Source organism: Pelobates fuscus, chromosome 3 (assembly GCF_036172605.1).
Source record: "Pelobates fuscus isolate aPelFus1 chromosome 3, aPelFus1.pri, whole genome shotgun sequence".
Lineage (NCBI taxonomy): Eukaryota > Metazoa > Chordata > Amphibia > Anura > Pelobatidae > Pelobates > Pelobates fuscus.
Window position 1 is genome coordinate 295,775,879 of NC_086319.1, and position 15,399 is coordinate 295,791,277.

The window sequence follows — 15,399 nt, forward strand, 5'->3', positions numbered from 1 at the left end:
GAAGATGTTTAGCAGTTCTTGTAATAATCATGGTTTGGATAAAGGAAGGCCTATTTTTTGTGTGTGTGTGGAGGAAGCAAGGAAGGTCCCTCAATACACATGGGAGTGTATATCCTTTGTTCTTTTCTTCTTTTTTTGCGTGTTAATGCATATCCGTATAATCCGGAGATTTGTGGTGCTAAAAATACACCTATTGTATGATCAACGCTGAGTGCTGCTTCTCTCTGATTTACTGAATGATCACCGTCTATCCTGGTTCTTTGTTTAATGCCATAGTGTGAACTCACAGTACAAATTCTCCATTCTAATTATTTGTGAGGTTTACAATTATGGTAACAGTCTTGATCTAAACAATAATGTGACATTAATCTGAAAAGTTTATTACACTCCCATGATGATATTACATGTCTGTATTTTTATATATACATACATATATATATATATATATATATATATATATATAGATAGATAGACACACACACACACACATGCATATACACATGAAGTAAACTTTTGCAACGTGCAGTTGTATAAAGAAAAAAAAATAACCATCTTTTACGTTGCAACACTGAATCTTATTAGTTCTCTGAGAGTGAAAAGAAAACCCAGCATTAAAGCATTGGTATTCGAAGCCATAATGTATGAAAGATGCATGTGCTCACTTCATCAGTAGTTTTGTTTCAAGTTCTTCTAGAGATAAAAAAATTGTGTTTTACCAGGTAGGATAAAGTGACATGTTCTTAGATAATGCTCATATTATCACTCAAGGAATAAAGTCGATAATGTCAGGAAGTTAAACTGCAACACTGAAATTATTATCATTATTATTATTGCTATTTATATAGCGGAATTTAGCGCTAATAAATTCTGTGAACATTTTTTATGGTTGTGGCCATAATGGTTTATGGTTTGTGGCCATGGTCTCATGGCCTGACCATCAACAAGAGCAGTCGCATGTCTGCAATGCTCCAGACTGAAATCGGCAAAAACAACGAAACTAACCCAAAACCTGAAGTGTCCCATCAACAACTCGGCTCCTAACCCACATCACGCCATGGGGAAACTAGCAAAAAACCTACTCGGACGACGGCACACGGATAATAGGAGACATATTTTTGGGACGGCCTAAACAAAAAATGGTGGTGACGCCAGACTCTCAAGGCCTAACATCGGACGAGGACCCGCTGGACTCCCCAGGCGCCATACCAGAGGCAGATGATACATTCACGGCGGTGCAATTGGGGGATGTCCTGCAACAAAAGGAGACATCTTGAGCCTTTTGAAACATCTGCGCATATGGTTAGGCACCAACATAGAGGTGCTCCGTGAGGAGGATACAGCCATAACAGACAAGGTGAAGGCCGCAGAGGAGGATGTCTCCTCCATAGCACAACGGAACACATACAGAAACTCCAGGACTCGCACAAGGCATTACAGGCCAGAGTAGATGCAATGGACGATGCCAAGAGACGCACCAACATAAAAGTCAGAGGCATCACCGAAACGGTAACGGACACTGAGCTACCCCACTTCATCTGGCGCCTGCTGTCGGCGATATTGCTCCCCAAGCAGGTGAAAACCATACAAGTGGACAGACCACACAGGCTCCCCGGATCTCCCAGGGCACCGTCAGCTGCACCCCGCGATGTCCTCCTTCGATTCCAGTCCCCCTGGGACAAACAAGCAGTAATGGATGCACTCAAGGACAAATGCCCATTCCCATTCGAAGAATCACAATCCACCTTTCTGCAGGATCTCTGCAGGGCAACATTGGAATGGAGGCACTGCGTCAGCCGGGTCACCAGGACCCTCCGCGAAGCTGGCATCCATTATAGATGGGGCCCATCATGCACACTTGTAGCCACCCAGGGAGAGACCACACGACAGACTCTGACTCTTTTCTCTGCAGCCTGGGGCTGGACAGACCCAAAACACACACTTCCACCCCTGGACACTTCTGGGATATACCCAATATAATCCCCATCGTACTTCGCTTAGAGCCTGATACTGACTGAAACACCGCTAGTGCAGTTGGTTAACTTAACCCCCCATCGGAGAAGTGTGCCGAGGGACTAGAATTCCAATTATAGTCCAATTTTATTATTAGTTTACGTTATGCATATTTAGCCAAGTTTTACTGCTTGTATAATTTGCTGCGGTTCTTACACCAGTCCGTAATGGACAGTTAGACCGAACAAATCCCCCCCCCCCCCCCCCCGATGCTCAGGGGTCAATGAGCAGTTCCATTTACTAATCCCCCCACATGGTAACACTAAGCCAGACACCGGCTGCCAGCATTGCACCTCTCTCAAGCACTACCACTTGTTTTAACTTACCACACAAATTATTAGCCTACTCGCTGAAATCCCTATACAACAGCTAGACCACGTCTATTATTTTATTATCCCTTACATTAGCAGGTCATTTATATAAAAAGTGCAAGCCCATCTTAGATCCTGCTAATTAACTAACATGTGAGGCATTGTTAGTTTGTTTATTTGTGTTATAAAAAATGTGCAATTATCTCATGCCATGGCACTGCCTTTTCCTGTCATTTACTGCCGTGCTTGTCAACACTGTTGTGGCGCCACAAACTGTGTGTTCTCCCTTGCACAATAAAAATAAAGAATTCAAAAATAAAAACCTATTAAGTACAAACTATACGTTGGGTTTTAAGTTTACTTTTCCCCTTAAGACTGTACACTACTTGTCTTCCTCTCTGTTAGCTTGGACGATGACTAATATTAAACTTTCAGACAGGCACGATAAAGGAGAGTTCAGGACTGCCATGGAGACAGAGGGGTATGGTTGCTATACAGTCATTAACTGCAGAAAGGGGCCCAAGTGTCCAGATGGCCTGTTTTTTTGCCACTGCAACCAGGGTGTTATGTATTTTTAAATTCTTTATAAAATACAGACCAAATATGGCAAAAAGCCAAACAATACATTCTTGGTACAAGTCAGCATCGAGCATAAAAAATAAATAAAATTAAAAAAATAAACTCTCTTGAACCAATTTTATGCTTTTTTAATTAATAGTACTGACTCCAGGATAAAAAATAAAACAAAAAGTCATACGTGGCCCCATGGTCTCTAATCGCAGCCTTGCAGAAGGCACTCTTTTTGTATATTCACAGTTTGCTGAATGTCCCATTGTCTATGGATTGTGGTTCATAGGACTTCAGGAATGCGACACCTCATGCAAGTATAAAGAACTGTTTGGCTATTATGGTTTCCGATCCTATTGATTAGAGCAGCATCAGTTTTGTGTTATACAGAAACCAATTGGTGAAATATATTTATTTCGCAAAAATTATAGAATTAAAAGTCGACACAGACAATGAAAAGTTTGTTTTTAATTGGCATGATTGTGATGAAATAAAAACCCACTCTTGTAACAGCATCTTTCAGAGCGTATCCCAACACTTAGCTACTGTAAGCCTGCTTTAACATATCAGACAGGTTTGTTTTCTAGCTCATGCCTGCAGTGGTCCTGTTCAGTGGTTATACCAATTTAGCACCAAAATGTAAAACCTGAGCAGCGTCTGAAGAATATCACTGGTGAGATTAAAATTGTGTTAAATAGAGAATTTCAGTTGAGCCTTAGTCTTCTGCCTTAATCATTGAATTCCGAATTGGAATCCAGAAAGAAAAAGTCCACTACTGTCTAAAAGATATATTTCCAGAGCAATACATATCATACAAGCTCAGACACATGTAATCACAAACAGGGAAGAAGTGACCTCAACTCATCCAGTAATCATACTGCTATGTTAGGACGGGTCGTCATTTAACTATACAAAAGGAACACCTCAAACACATAAAGCACTTCAATACAGAGCAGGATTACCCATAAAGTGACCTTATGAAGCAGACTATGGACCATGAATTTGTTTAGCCTCATTCAACAACCCTACGTGAAGTTCCATTTTCAATAGAAATCGTACTTTTATCAATGAACCTTGTTACACCTCCCCAAATGACAGCTGGACATGTTTCTTCCTGGTTGCTTTTCATTGTGGAGCAAAATCTAAGAGGCAGGCAATTGTTCAGCGTCCCGGCAATGCAAAGACTTCTCAATTGAGAAGTCTATGATTGGACGGCCACATAAAGGCTATGCTGGGGAAGAAGGAGAGGGCTTGCAGTAGCTTCGCTATCGCAAAGTCAAAATACCATATATCACCAAAGAAAACATGTAAAGCTAATTACAAGAATATTTTCTTTGGATCTTTGTATCTAGTTTATTGTTATTATTTTTTATTTTATTGAAGTGTTCCTTTAATGCCAGAGTAACTGGGAGGAAGTTTTACTAGGTTGGCAAAGTTCTACTTTTTTGTATATTGCACTTGTGGGTACTCTGTAAATGTCTGGATTTTTGGTTACACTTTCCAGCCTGATTCCCTACTAAACGTAAAGGAACAAGTGTGTACAGAAAAACGCTATTGTACAAATGCATGCCAAATAGTGCAGAATGTGGAGCGCTTTAACAATAAAATAAGCACTTACTCCTGGAATTCTCAGGAGGTATAGGTGGATAATAGGAGGTCCTTATACATCCATGATAGGTAGAAAACCTCAAGATGGAGACAAAAACAGAGAAAACAGAGAAGCAATGCTAACCCTGGTGCAGAAATCCTTGGTATAATGGGTTGTCAGATATGGATAACAATTGGCTTCTCACCTTGTCAGGAGCCTATAACTGGGCTCCAAGTTTGCAGATGTAGTGTCAAATATAGAGTGACACAGCCCTTCTTTGAAGCAGCATAAATATATCACTAGTCCACTTGAATAAAAAAAATATAACATTTATTGTAGCTTTAGCTTTAAAACAATAAAATCAATATACTCAAGTGTTAGTGCTTGATCCAAGACGCGTTTCGCCTGTGTAATTCGGCTTTATCAATTGGTGAAATAATGCTGCTAATACAAGTTTTAAATATCCCCTAACAGGAGTTAATTGGAGGATGGCGTCCGTGATACATCCAATCACGGCGCTCATGTTGGTGGGAGTGTAGAGACTCAGCTGCTGATAATGTTCCCGATATCGTGAGGTCATCACGCACGACGGCTCGTGCGTGTGACGTCACACGCGGAAGTAAACATTTCGTGTAAGTCCGTCCCACATCGGTGGTATTTCCGGAAGAAGTTGCACTTGTCTAAAATTTTTAAAATGTCAAGTTGCGCTTCCAGTCGTGACGTGGGCGTTTTACTTCTCAAGATAAAGTCCGCCATTTTTCTTAAGGGCAATGTGTTGGAAATCAATACATAGTCCGATATTAATCCAGTGTCAGAGAGTATTCCTAGATGATATTAGTTCTCCAAATGACATAATCCTTTATATAATAAAGGGAATTATACATTCTCCATAGAAAAAAGATTAATCATAAAATGACATCTTGATTACATATAACAAGTAAATGAATAGATCCTATTTGATGATAACATTGCATAATGGATAAAGAAAGTGCAATTAGTGTGGCTTGAAATGATGACTTCATACATATATAAAAATTATATATAATATTGGTGAATTAAAATAGTAGCTAAAAAATATATATGAGGCTAAAAAATATATATTAAAAAATGATAGTGATAGCACTATAAAAAATTGCAAATTTCGAAGTCATCATTCAGTCCATATGGTTGCATTGTGTTAGATATTAATTACAATTACAATTAATTACTAGTCATTCCACAAGAGTCATATACAAAATCACCTGCCCATGTAAGTTAACATATATAGGAAGAACTATTAGAACACTGAACACACGAATTCAAGAACACATAAGGAATATAAAAAATGGTTTCAAAAAACATAGTGTCTCTATGCATTTTAAAGAAAAACATAATTGTGACCCCCGCCTTATGGAATTCATGGGAATTCAAAGAGTCACAATGCAACCATATGGACTGAATGATGACTTCAAAATTTGCCATTTTTTATAGTGCTTTCACTATCATTTTTTAAGATATATTTTTTAGCCTCATATATATTTTTTAGCTACTATTTTAATTCACCAATACAATATATATTTTTTATATATATTTTTTATATATGTATGAAGTCATCATTTCAAGCCACACTAATTGCACTTTCTTTATCCATTATGCAATGTTATCATCAAATAGGATCTATTCATTTACTTGTTATATGTAATCAAGATGTCATTTTATGATTAATCTTTTTTCTATGGATAATGTATAATTCCCTTTTTCCATTTTTGTTATGATTATGTCCGTTGGAGAACTAATATCATCTAGGAATACTCTCTGACACTGGATTAATATCGGACTATGTATGGACATTGATTTCCAACACATTGCCCTTAAGAAAAATGGCGGACTTTATCTTGAGAAGTAAAACGCCCACGTCACGCCTGGAAGCGCAACTCGACATTTTGACATTTTAGACAAGCGCAACTTCTTCCGGAAATACCACCGATGTGGGATGGACTTATGCGAAATGTTTACTTCCGCGTGTGACGTAGCTGAGTCTCTACACTCCCACCAACATGAGCGCCGTGATTGGATGTATCACGGACGCCATCCTCCAATTAACTCCCGTTAGGGGATATTTAAAAAATGTGTATTAGCAGCATTATTTTACCAATTGATAAAGCCGAATTACACAGGTGAAACGCGTCTTGGATCAAGCACACTTGACACTTGAGTATATTGATTTTATTGTTTTAAAGCTAAAGCTACAATAAATGTTATATTTTTTTTATTCAAGTGGACTAGTGATATATTTATGCTGCTTCAAAGAAGGGCTGTGTCACTCTATATTTGACACTACATCTGCAAACTTGGAGCCCAGTTATAGGCTCCTGACAAGGTGAGAAGCCAATTGTTATCCATATCTGACAACCATTATACCAAGGATTTCTGCACCAGGGTTAGCATTGCTTCCCTGTTTTCTCTGTTTTTGTCTCCATCTTGAGGTTTTCTACCTATCATGGATGTATAAGGACCTCCCTATTATCCACATATACCTCCTGAGAATTCCAGGAGTAAGTGCTTATTTTATTGTTAAAGCGCTCCACATTCTGCACTATTTGGCACGCATTTGCACAATAGCGTTTTTCTGTACACATTTGATTGTTAGTAGGTTGGAGAGTTCCTACTTTTGGTGTCTGAGCTGCTACCACTTTGTTGTGTATTGTACTGCAATCTATTTAATTTAAGCGCCTTTTATCACAGAACAATCACTTTATTTTACTACATCGTAAAGGAACAAGTGGCTGTTTAAGTGACCTGCCCCCCTCTTTGCAGTAAAAAGGTTACTTTACTCACCTTTTCTCCCTTGCTGCGGCTGGCTCCGCCTCCATGGCTGAGATCATCAGTCTTGATAATTTCAGCCAATACAATGCTTTCCCATAGAAAATGTGCATATGCGGCAAAGCGCTGCGCTGATCAGCGTCTTATGGGGAAGGTTAAACGCTTCCATGCAGAGCTTGGAGACACTGAATGCCAGTGCTGCACACTAGTGGCCATCTGAGTGATTGCCACTAGAGGTCTTACTAGCCAGCAATGTAAACAATGCCTTTACTATGAAAAGGCAGAGTTTACAGTGCTAACACTGTAGGGACATACTATAGACACCAGAATCACTACATTAACCCCTTAAGGACACATGACATGTGTGACACGTCATGATTCCATTTTATTCCAGAAGTTTGGTCCTTAAGGGGTTAAGCTGTATTGGTTCTGGTGATTGTAGTGTCCCAGTAAGTACCATGTTATAAGGATCAGAGTACTTTGGCTCAGCTGTAGGGCTTTACATGTGTGCTAATCACATGTGGGTTTTTACAGGCACACCATAACATGTAGGAATATAAAAATGATTTGTTTTATAGCACCAATATTTTAAAGCAAATTATTGCATAACTATAAACCTATATAGGACCTCACTTCTCTTAAACAGTGTACAATTCTCAAAGTCTCTCCTTTCAATCCAGTAACTAGTGCAGAATTTATTTCCACAAGCAAAGCAGCCAGTGGCTTTGTGTTTTAACTCATCTGTTTCTCTTGGCACTCCTACTACTCCTTAATGCAGGTGGGTTCTGCAGCAATGAGTGCAAATCCTTGGTAGATTTAGGGTTTCTTATGCCCCCTCATGCATGCCAATCATCTGTGCACAATGCTAGTAAAATGAATAATACATATTATAAACCAGAGAATGGACACAGACCTCCTCACAGTTTGTACATGAAACACGATTATACTATTAAAAAATAATAATGCCATAGTGCATCATTACACATCTAGAGCACCAGAAAGTCCAATATTGTTGGAAGACTTGGGTCCCTCACTGGCCAGCCAGCGGGGCATCAACCGAGGTCAAATAGAGGTCACATGCCAACAGCTAGCACCATAGGTCCAGAGGTTTTGTAGCATTGGACGGCTTATATTGATATATGGCAGCTTTATATTAATCCTTTCTTTGCTGGGACTTTATTTTCAGTCTCTTTTTGATATTTATATGAATACATATAGATGGTCGTGACTGGTAGGCCATATGGGTTGCTTCAACCATACCACCCAAGTGGTGTAAAAAAGAGGATGCAGAAAGATCTCCATGTATTTGTTCCAGCAAGGGCCAAGTATAACCTACCAATGTTAGCATTTTCATGTAGTGAGCCTTGAGTGCAGCCCATCTAGTCCCTGAGACAGCAGACATGCCTCCCATTCTCACCTCCGGGACAGCTGCTGTTTACCATGCTCACGAGGGCCTAGGAGATGGGATTGACAGGTCTTGCAGCATAGAGTTTGGACCATTGGTAAAGAGCAGCGATCTAGATTCATCAAGGCCTGGCAGAAGGGTAATGCGATTCGGTCTCCGGAGCAAGAGATATCTGTAGAAACAAACACACTTTAATAAACAGGAGATGGAGTGGTATTGCCTTATAGGGCACTTAATGGATTTACAAATGATTATCTAAATAGAGTTTTTCTGTTGAGAAATTCATAAAATGTATAAATCCACTGCGTGGCATCAGCCTTCTACAGAATCACTATAACGATGAGTAATTTCATTGTGTCTTTGCTCAAAATACTTCCTCACAAACTCCTTGGCAATTGAACACAATGTTCTTGCTAGTTAAAGAGAATAAACCTGCTTTGTCTATGCCTTCCTGGTTTTATCACAAGCTCAAAGACTATCCGCACATCCCCTGGGATCCAACAATTTCTGAATATCGCCGTAGTAGAAGAATATCCAGGAAATTAAAGGTTTTGTGTCTCAAGTGTGTGAAAGAAACCGGATATACTTCCTGTGCCTCAAGTCTCTTTTAAAAACACATCAAAGGTTTCCATTTAATATAGTAACAATAACAACATCTATATCCCAAGACAGATTAGAAAAAAATATATAAAAATCGCAGATGTATCCATCTTGGTAAAAATGTTTGAATTCTTCTCAAACCTTTGCTGACTTTAGGGGGAGCGATTGCAACGGCTGCAGATAGTAGGTCTGCATCTTTTGCAAGCTGATTCTTTTTTTTTTTTTTTATATAAACCCAATGAAAACATGCAGACAATAACAAATGCATCTTGTCGTGTGGGGTGTATCTATTAAATTGTTAATAAAAATAAATTAGCGTGTTCTTTTAACTTACGTGGTATTCTGAAATAGCCATGCACTTCACTAATATTTCAGTTTCACTAGAGATATTTCATAGGAAATGTTATTAGTTTGGTTAAATGAAAAGTTGACATTAGGGACACATAACTGCAAAGTGCTGATTCTACTGGTTATTGATTAGAAAAGAGAAACATTTCTGATTATGTCATTTATAATAGCCCAATTCAGTAGCTAATATAATGATGCTAATATATGAAATATAGTTATACTAAAATTTAAAGTGCAGCAAATCCTGTAACACTTTGCTTATTCAATAATTGTAAACCATATGCATTGCTTCCGTGTGAAAGTATATCGTTTTACATATTATCAAAGGTTCAGTGATCAAATTGAATCTGGAGACATCTATGCATGCATTCGGAGCACATACAAATGTGTATGTGCTCCGAATATGTTTTCTCAGTAGTGCCTGGGTTTATAATTGATGATAACCTCATCTGATAACTCTCCCACACATGTCTGAATCAACACCAGAAGTAGTCACAGGCATCTGAATGGATCTTAAAATGACCTTGTGAAACACACTCAGTACAGCAGTTGGACAAAATCAATATGTTTTAAACTTGACTAAGCTCGTTTGAGCAGGGTCCTCATCAACCTATCGTTCCTGTAAGTTTTCTTGTAATTGTCCTATTAATAGTTAAATCCCCCCTCTTATAATATTGTAAAGCGCTACAGAATCTGTTGGCGCTATATAATTGGCAATAATAATAATAAAAAGCTGAGATCTGCAAATAATGATTCTATCACAAGGTGATAGCCAAGTGTTTTCTGAGCAGCTTCCAGTCTTATCTATTCGCAGGGGTGTGCCAAAAATTAATGGTGCCAGGCTGCAGGATTTTATTAGGTACCTTTGTAGGTGACTGTCGGTAGTTTATTTGGTATGTGACTGGGTGGGTAGGAGAATGACTGAATGAATGTGAGTTAATGGGGGTGTGGAATTGCATAAGTGTATGGATGAGGGAATGCAACTAGGCTGAAGTATGTGAATAGATTATTGAAACAGATGTCACGGGTTGCAGGGGACAACGGACGACACTTTTTATTTACTTAGTTGCTGCCTGGTGAGCTAAGGCACCTGACGCACTACACCCCCTTTATTATTATTTATATAGCGCCAACAAATTCTGCAGCGCTTTACAATGGATGGACGAACGGACATGTAGTTGTAACCAGACAAGTTGGACACACAGGAACAGAGGGGTTGAGGGCCCTGCTCAATGAGCTTACATGCTAGAGGGAGTGGGGTAAAGTGACACAAAAGGTAAGGATAGTATTAGGCTAATGACAGTTGCAAGAGAGGAATCAGTCGGGAGCTATTCACAGTTTAATTGATACGCTTTTAAGACGAAGTGGGTTTATAATGATTTCTTAAAGGAGTGGAGACTGGGTGAGCATCTAACGGAGGAGGGAAATGAGTTCAACAGGAACAGTGCTGCCCTCGAGAAGTCTTGAAGGTGAGCATCAGAGGTGGGAGTACGTACAGAAGATAGACGTAAGTCTTCAGCAGAGCGTAAGGGCCTAGACGGGACATACTTGTGTATTAGGGAGAATAGATAGGTGGGAGCAGCATTATGTAGAGATTTGAAAACGAGAACCAGAATTTTATATTGAGCCCTATATGTTACAGGAAGCCAATGTAGGGACTGACATATGGGTAAGGCCTGGTGAGCTAAGGCACCTGACGCACTACACCCCCTTTATTATTATTTATATAGCGCCAACAAATTCTGCAGCGCTTTACAATGGATGGACGAACGGACATGTAGTTGTAACCAGACAAGTTGGACACACAGGAACAGAGGGGTTGAGGGCCCTGCTCAATGAGCTTACATGCTAGAGGGAGTGGGGTAAAGTGACACAAAAGGTAAGGATAGTATTAGGCTAATGACAGTTGCAAGAGAGGAATCAGTCGGGAGCTATTCACAGTTTAATTGATACGCTTTTAAGACGAAGTGGGTTTATAATGATTTCTTAAAGGAGTGGAGACTGGGTGAGCATCTAACGGAGGAGGGAAATGAGTTCAACAGGAACAGTGCTGCCCTCGAGAAGTCTTGAAGGTGAGCATCAGAGGTGGGAGTACGTACAGAAGATAGACGTAAGTCTTCAGCAGAGCGTAAGGGCCTAGACGGGACATACTTGTGTATTAGGGAGAATAGATAGGTGGGAGCAGCATTATGTAGAGATTTGAAAACGAGAACCAGAATTTTATATTGAGCCCTATATGTTACAGGAAGCCAATGTAGGGACTGACATATGGGTAAGGTGTGGGAGGTGCGGGCGGACAGGAAGCCTCGCCGCCGCATTCATTATGACCTGTAACAGCGCAAGTTGGGAGCACATAAGACCACTGAGAAGCGGATTACAGTAGTCAAGTAGAGAAAGAAGAGGGGAATGGACCAGCACCTTAGTCACATCTGGCGTTAAGTAGGGTTGGATGCGCGCAATGTTTTTGAGATGGAAGCGGCAGGATTTGGCGATAGACTAAACATGGGGCGTGAAGGAGAGGTCGGAGTCAAAGAGAACACCTAGGCAGCAAGCCTGTGTGGTGGAGCTGATGGTAGCACCGTTGACTTGGATGGAGACAGACAATGGAGTAGCAACACTTGAGGGAGGAAAGACCAGAATTTCAGTTTTGGTCAAGTTGAGTTTAAGGAATTGGGCAGCCATCCAGTTAGAAATAGCAGAGAGGCAGTCAGAGACACTAGTCAAGAGGGACGGGCGGAGATCAGGAGAGGACAGATAGATTTGCGTGTCATCCGCATAGAAATGATACTGGAAGCCAAAGGAGCTAATGAGTTTACCAAGGGAGGCAGTATAGATGGAGAACAGTAGGGGACCAAAGACTGAACCTTGAGGGACACCAACAGAGAGGAGTTGGGGAGAAGAAGCAGAGCCAGAGAAAGAAACATTGAAAGAGCGCTGGGAGAGGTAGGAGGAGCACCAGGAGAGAGCAGTATCTTGTAGCCTGATATTGCGGAGGATGAGAAGAATGAGAAGTTGTTGATGATCAACAGTGTCAAAAGCCACAGAAAGATATAGGAGAATTAGGATAGAGTAGTGACCACGAGATTTTGCAGCAAGTAGATCATTGGATACTTTGGTCAGTGCCGTTTCCATAGAGTGCTTATCCCATCTCTTGGATGAATCACTAACACTAAGGACTACTATTTAGAATGCTTGATCGTAGAAAGCAGTTATATGAAGTTGAAAAAATGAGTAACTTATTTAAATCCCTTGTTTTTCTGGATAGATTTTTTTATTTATAATTTCTGTATCTTAGGCGTATGCCCAGCCTATACAGGGTTAAGTAATAACCTTTTCTGGCAAATAGAGTGCATTGCTTCTGTATGGTACATGTACCAAAGTATCTGTTCCTGGCTGGTTTGGCAGCCAAGATGGCATTAATGTTGGTGAACATGTCATATTTGGAATTTTTGTTTTAATACAGTTGACTTAGTTAAAGATAGAACCAAGTGCAGACAAGTTAGGATTAAACTGGCTCTCATACTGCACCATCGCTAACCACAAGCCACTATATATTAAATGAGAGATGGATTCTTATTAGACAGGATATCTTACTTAGGACATTTCCTTGTGTGTCCATAAACAACTTTTATCTCTTTTTAAAAAACTGAAATAGAATGATGTCAATGCATGACACTACATATGGCAGCATTCATACATGAATGATGATTTCAAATAGTTTATATAAGTTTTACGGGCAGTAGCTCTGAGCTTTTACCGCGACCACATGGTCTCTATTTAGTTCAGGTAGTCTAGGTTTCCTGTGCACTGCAGTTTAGAATAGGAGAGGAATAGGAGCTGATCTGACTGTACTCTAGAATTTGGGACTTAGAATTTCGGCTGAGATTCAGTTCTTTACGTCGCCCTTTTTTTAGCTTGTGTAGTGATTACGCTCATATTCAAACATTTAAGCTTACCAGGGAAGCGACGATTTTCTACTGCCAGTATTGTCACCTAAAGAGCCTCTTTGGTGAGGTCCTCATAATCCTGTATTTATACCCCATTTTCTCCCAATCAGGGTTACCTTATGAGTATACTAAACCTATTCGTTGCTGTATCTATTTTCTAAGGGGACCCGTTATCACTAAACTTAGAGTGATTCTCCTGACGAATTGCAGCCATAGATTTAGGCAAATTAGTAGCTCCCTGCTCTCTGGGTGTACCCTCAATGTATAGCAGACATCTAATTACCCTTTGATCTTTTTTCAGGGGCTTTATATACCAGTCTATAACCCTTGGGGGAGTTGGCAGTACAGTGATGTAACTTCTCTCTCCTGCATACTTAGATAGCTACTGGGGGCATTGAGACATTGTTACAAATCATATGAATACATATTTACACTGTCTATCCCAGAAACTTATGCCAGTGGCTTGTACTATTATTAAAAGGTGCACAGAGCAAACATTAGACGATTCCTGTACATATGTTTTTACGTTTATACACACTTTTCACGGATTTTTCTCACCTATCTTTATTTTCTCCCTAAGAGGGATTAATAAAAATTTATTATTTTCGTTATATTTCATTTAAGTTCTATACGGGCATTTTTATTGCCATTCTATTATGAACGAATATTACTTCGGGGTATAGGGACTGTGAATTTGGGAGGATTCCATTCTAATCCCTGTCCAGTCTCCTTCTCTTCCTACATTAAAATTCAGCATTGGTTTTAATGGTTTATCACTTTTGTTGAAATCACAAAGTTTTAAAATGATTACAATTGAAAATTCACAATTTGTTTACTGCCATACATTGGCTTAAAACTCTGCCTATTATGAGGTCAATGAAGCACTATAAACATTACAGCTTGTTGTAATGACAATAGTGCCAGAAGTTAGGGAGAGGTATTAGCAGTAGAAAGAGGGAAGTGCTCATGCCATTGTACAGAACACTGGTGAGACCTCACTTGGAGTATTGTACGCAGTACTGGAGACCATATCTCCAGAAGGATATTGATACCTTAGAGAGAGTTCAGAGAAGGGCTACTAACATGGTTCATGGATTGCAGGATACAACTTACCTGGAAAGGTTAAAGGATCTTAACATGTATAGCTTGGAGGAAAGACGAGACAGGGGGGATATGATAGAAACTTTTAAATACATAAAGGGAATCAACACAGTAAAGGAGGAGACTATATTTAAAAGAAGAAAAACTACCACAACAAGAGGACATAGTCTAAAATTAGAGGGACAAAGGTTTAAAAATAATATCAGGAAGTATTACTTTACTGAGAGGGTAGTGGATGCATGGAATAGCCTTCCAGCTGAAGTGGTAGAGGTTAACACAGTAAAGGAGTCTAAGCATGCGTGGGATAGGCATAAGGCTATCCTAACTATAAGATAAGCCCAGGGACTAATGAAAGTATTTAGCAAATTGGGCAGACTAGATGGGCCGAATGCTTCTTATCTGCCGTCACATTCTATGTTTCTATGTTTCTAAGGTCCCTGGCACCATCTGACCGTAAATACTCAAACCCAGGGCACTTTTGATCCACCCTCCTCTTAAGAGCCCCTTTTCACCAAACTTATAAGTGTTGCGGAAAAGGATTGAAAAGTACAGATTGTTATCACTTCAAAATTAACGGACTACTGGCAGCAAATAATTGTCAAAAATGAGAATATTCTCCCATAGTTAGCTATTAGAAAGTATCTTTATTTCTAAGGTGAGTTCTTCTTTGATGAGAAGGGCAACTAATTGTATATTTCTGTTTTCTATCTTGAGACCAAT

The 15,399-nt window shown here is 39.6% G+C and overlaps 1 protein-coding gene across 3 annotated transcripts in view; it reads right to left on the reverse strand.

The window, feature by feature from the left end:
* Positions 1 to 7,697: 7,697 nt before the first annotated feature.
* LOC134603081 (A disintegrin and metalloproteinase with thrombospondin motifs 7-like) overlaps positions 7,698 to 15,399 on the reverse strand; it is a 68,716-nt gene continuing 61,014 nt past the window's right edge. For 2 of the 3 annotated variants that reach the window (XM_063448708.1, XM_063448710.1), the window contains one exon: positions 7,698 to 8,855. In XM_063448708.1, the coding sequence (XP_063304778.1) occupies positions 8,692 to 8,855 (164 nt within the window). In that variant the 3' untranslated portion in view covers positions 7,698 to 8,691. The remainder of the gene's footprint in view (positions 8,856 to 15,399) is intronic. The other variant, XM_063448709.1, reaches the window with a different exon arrangement.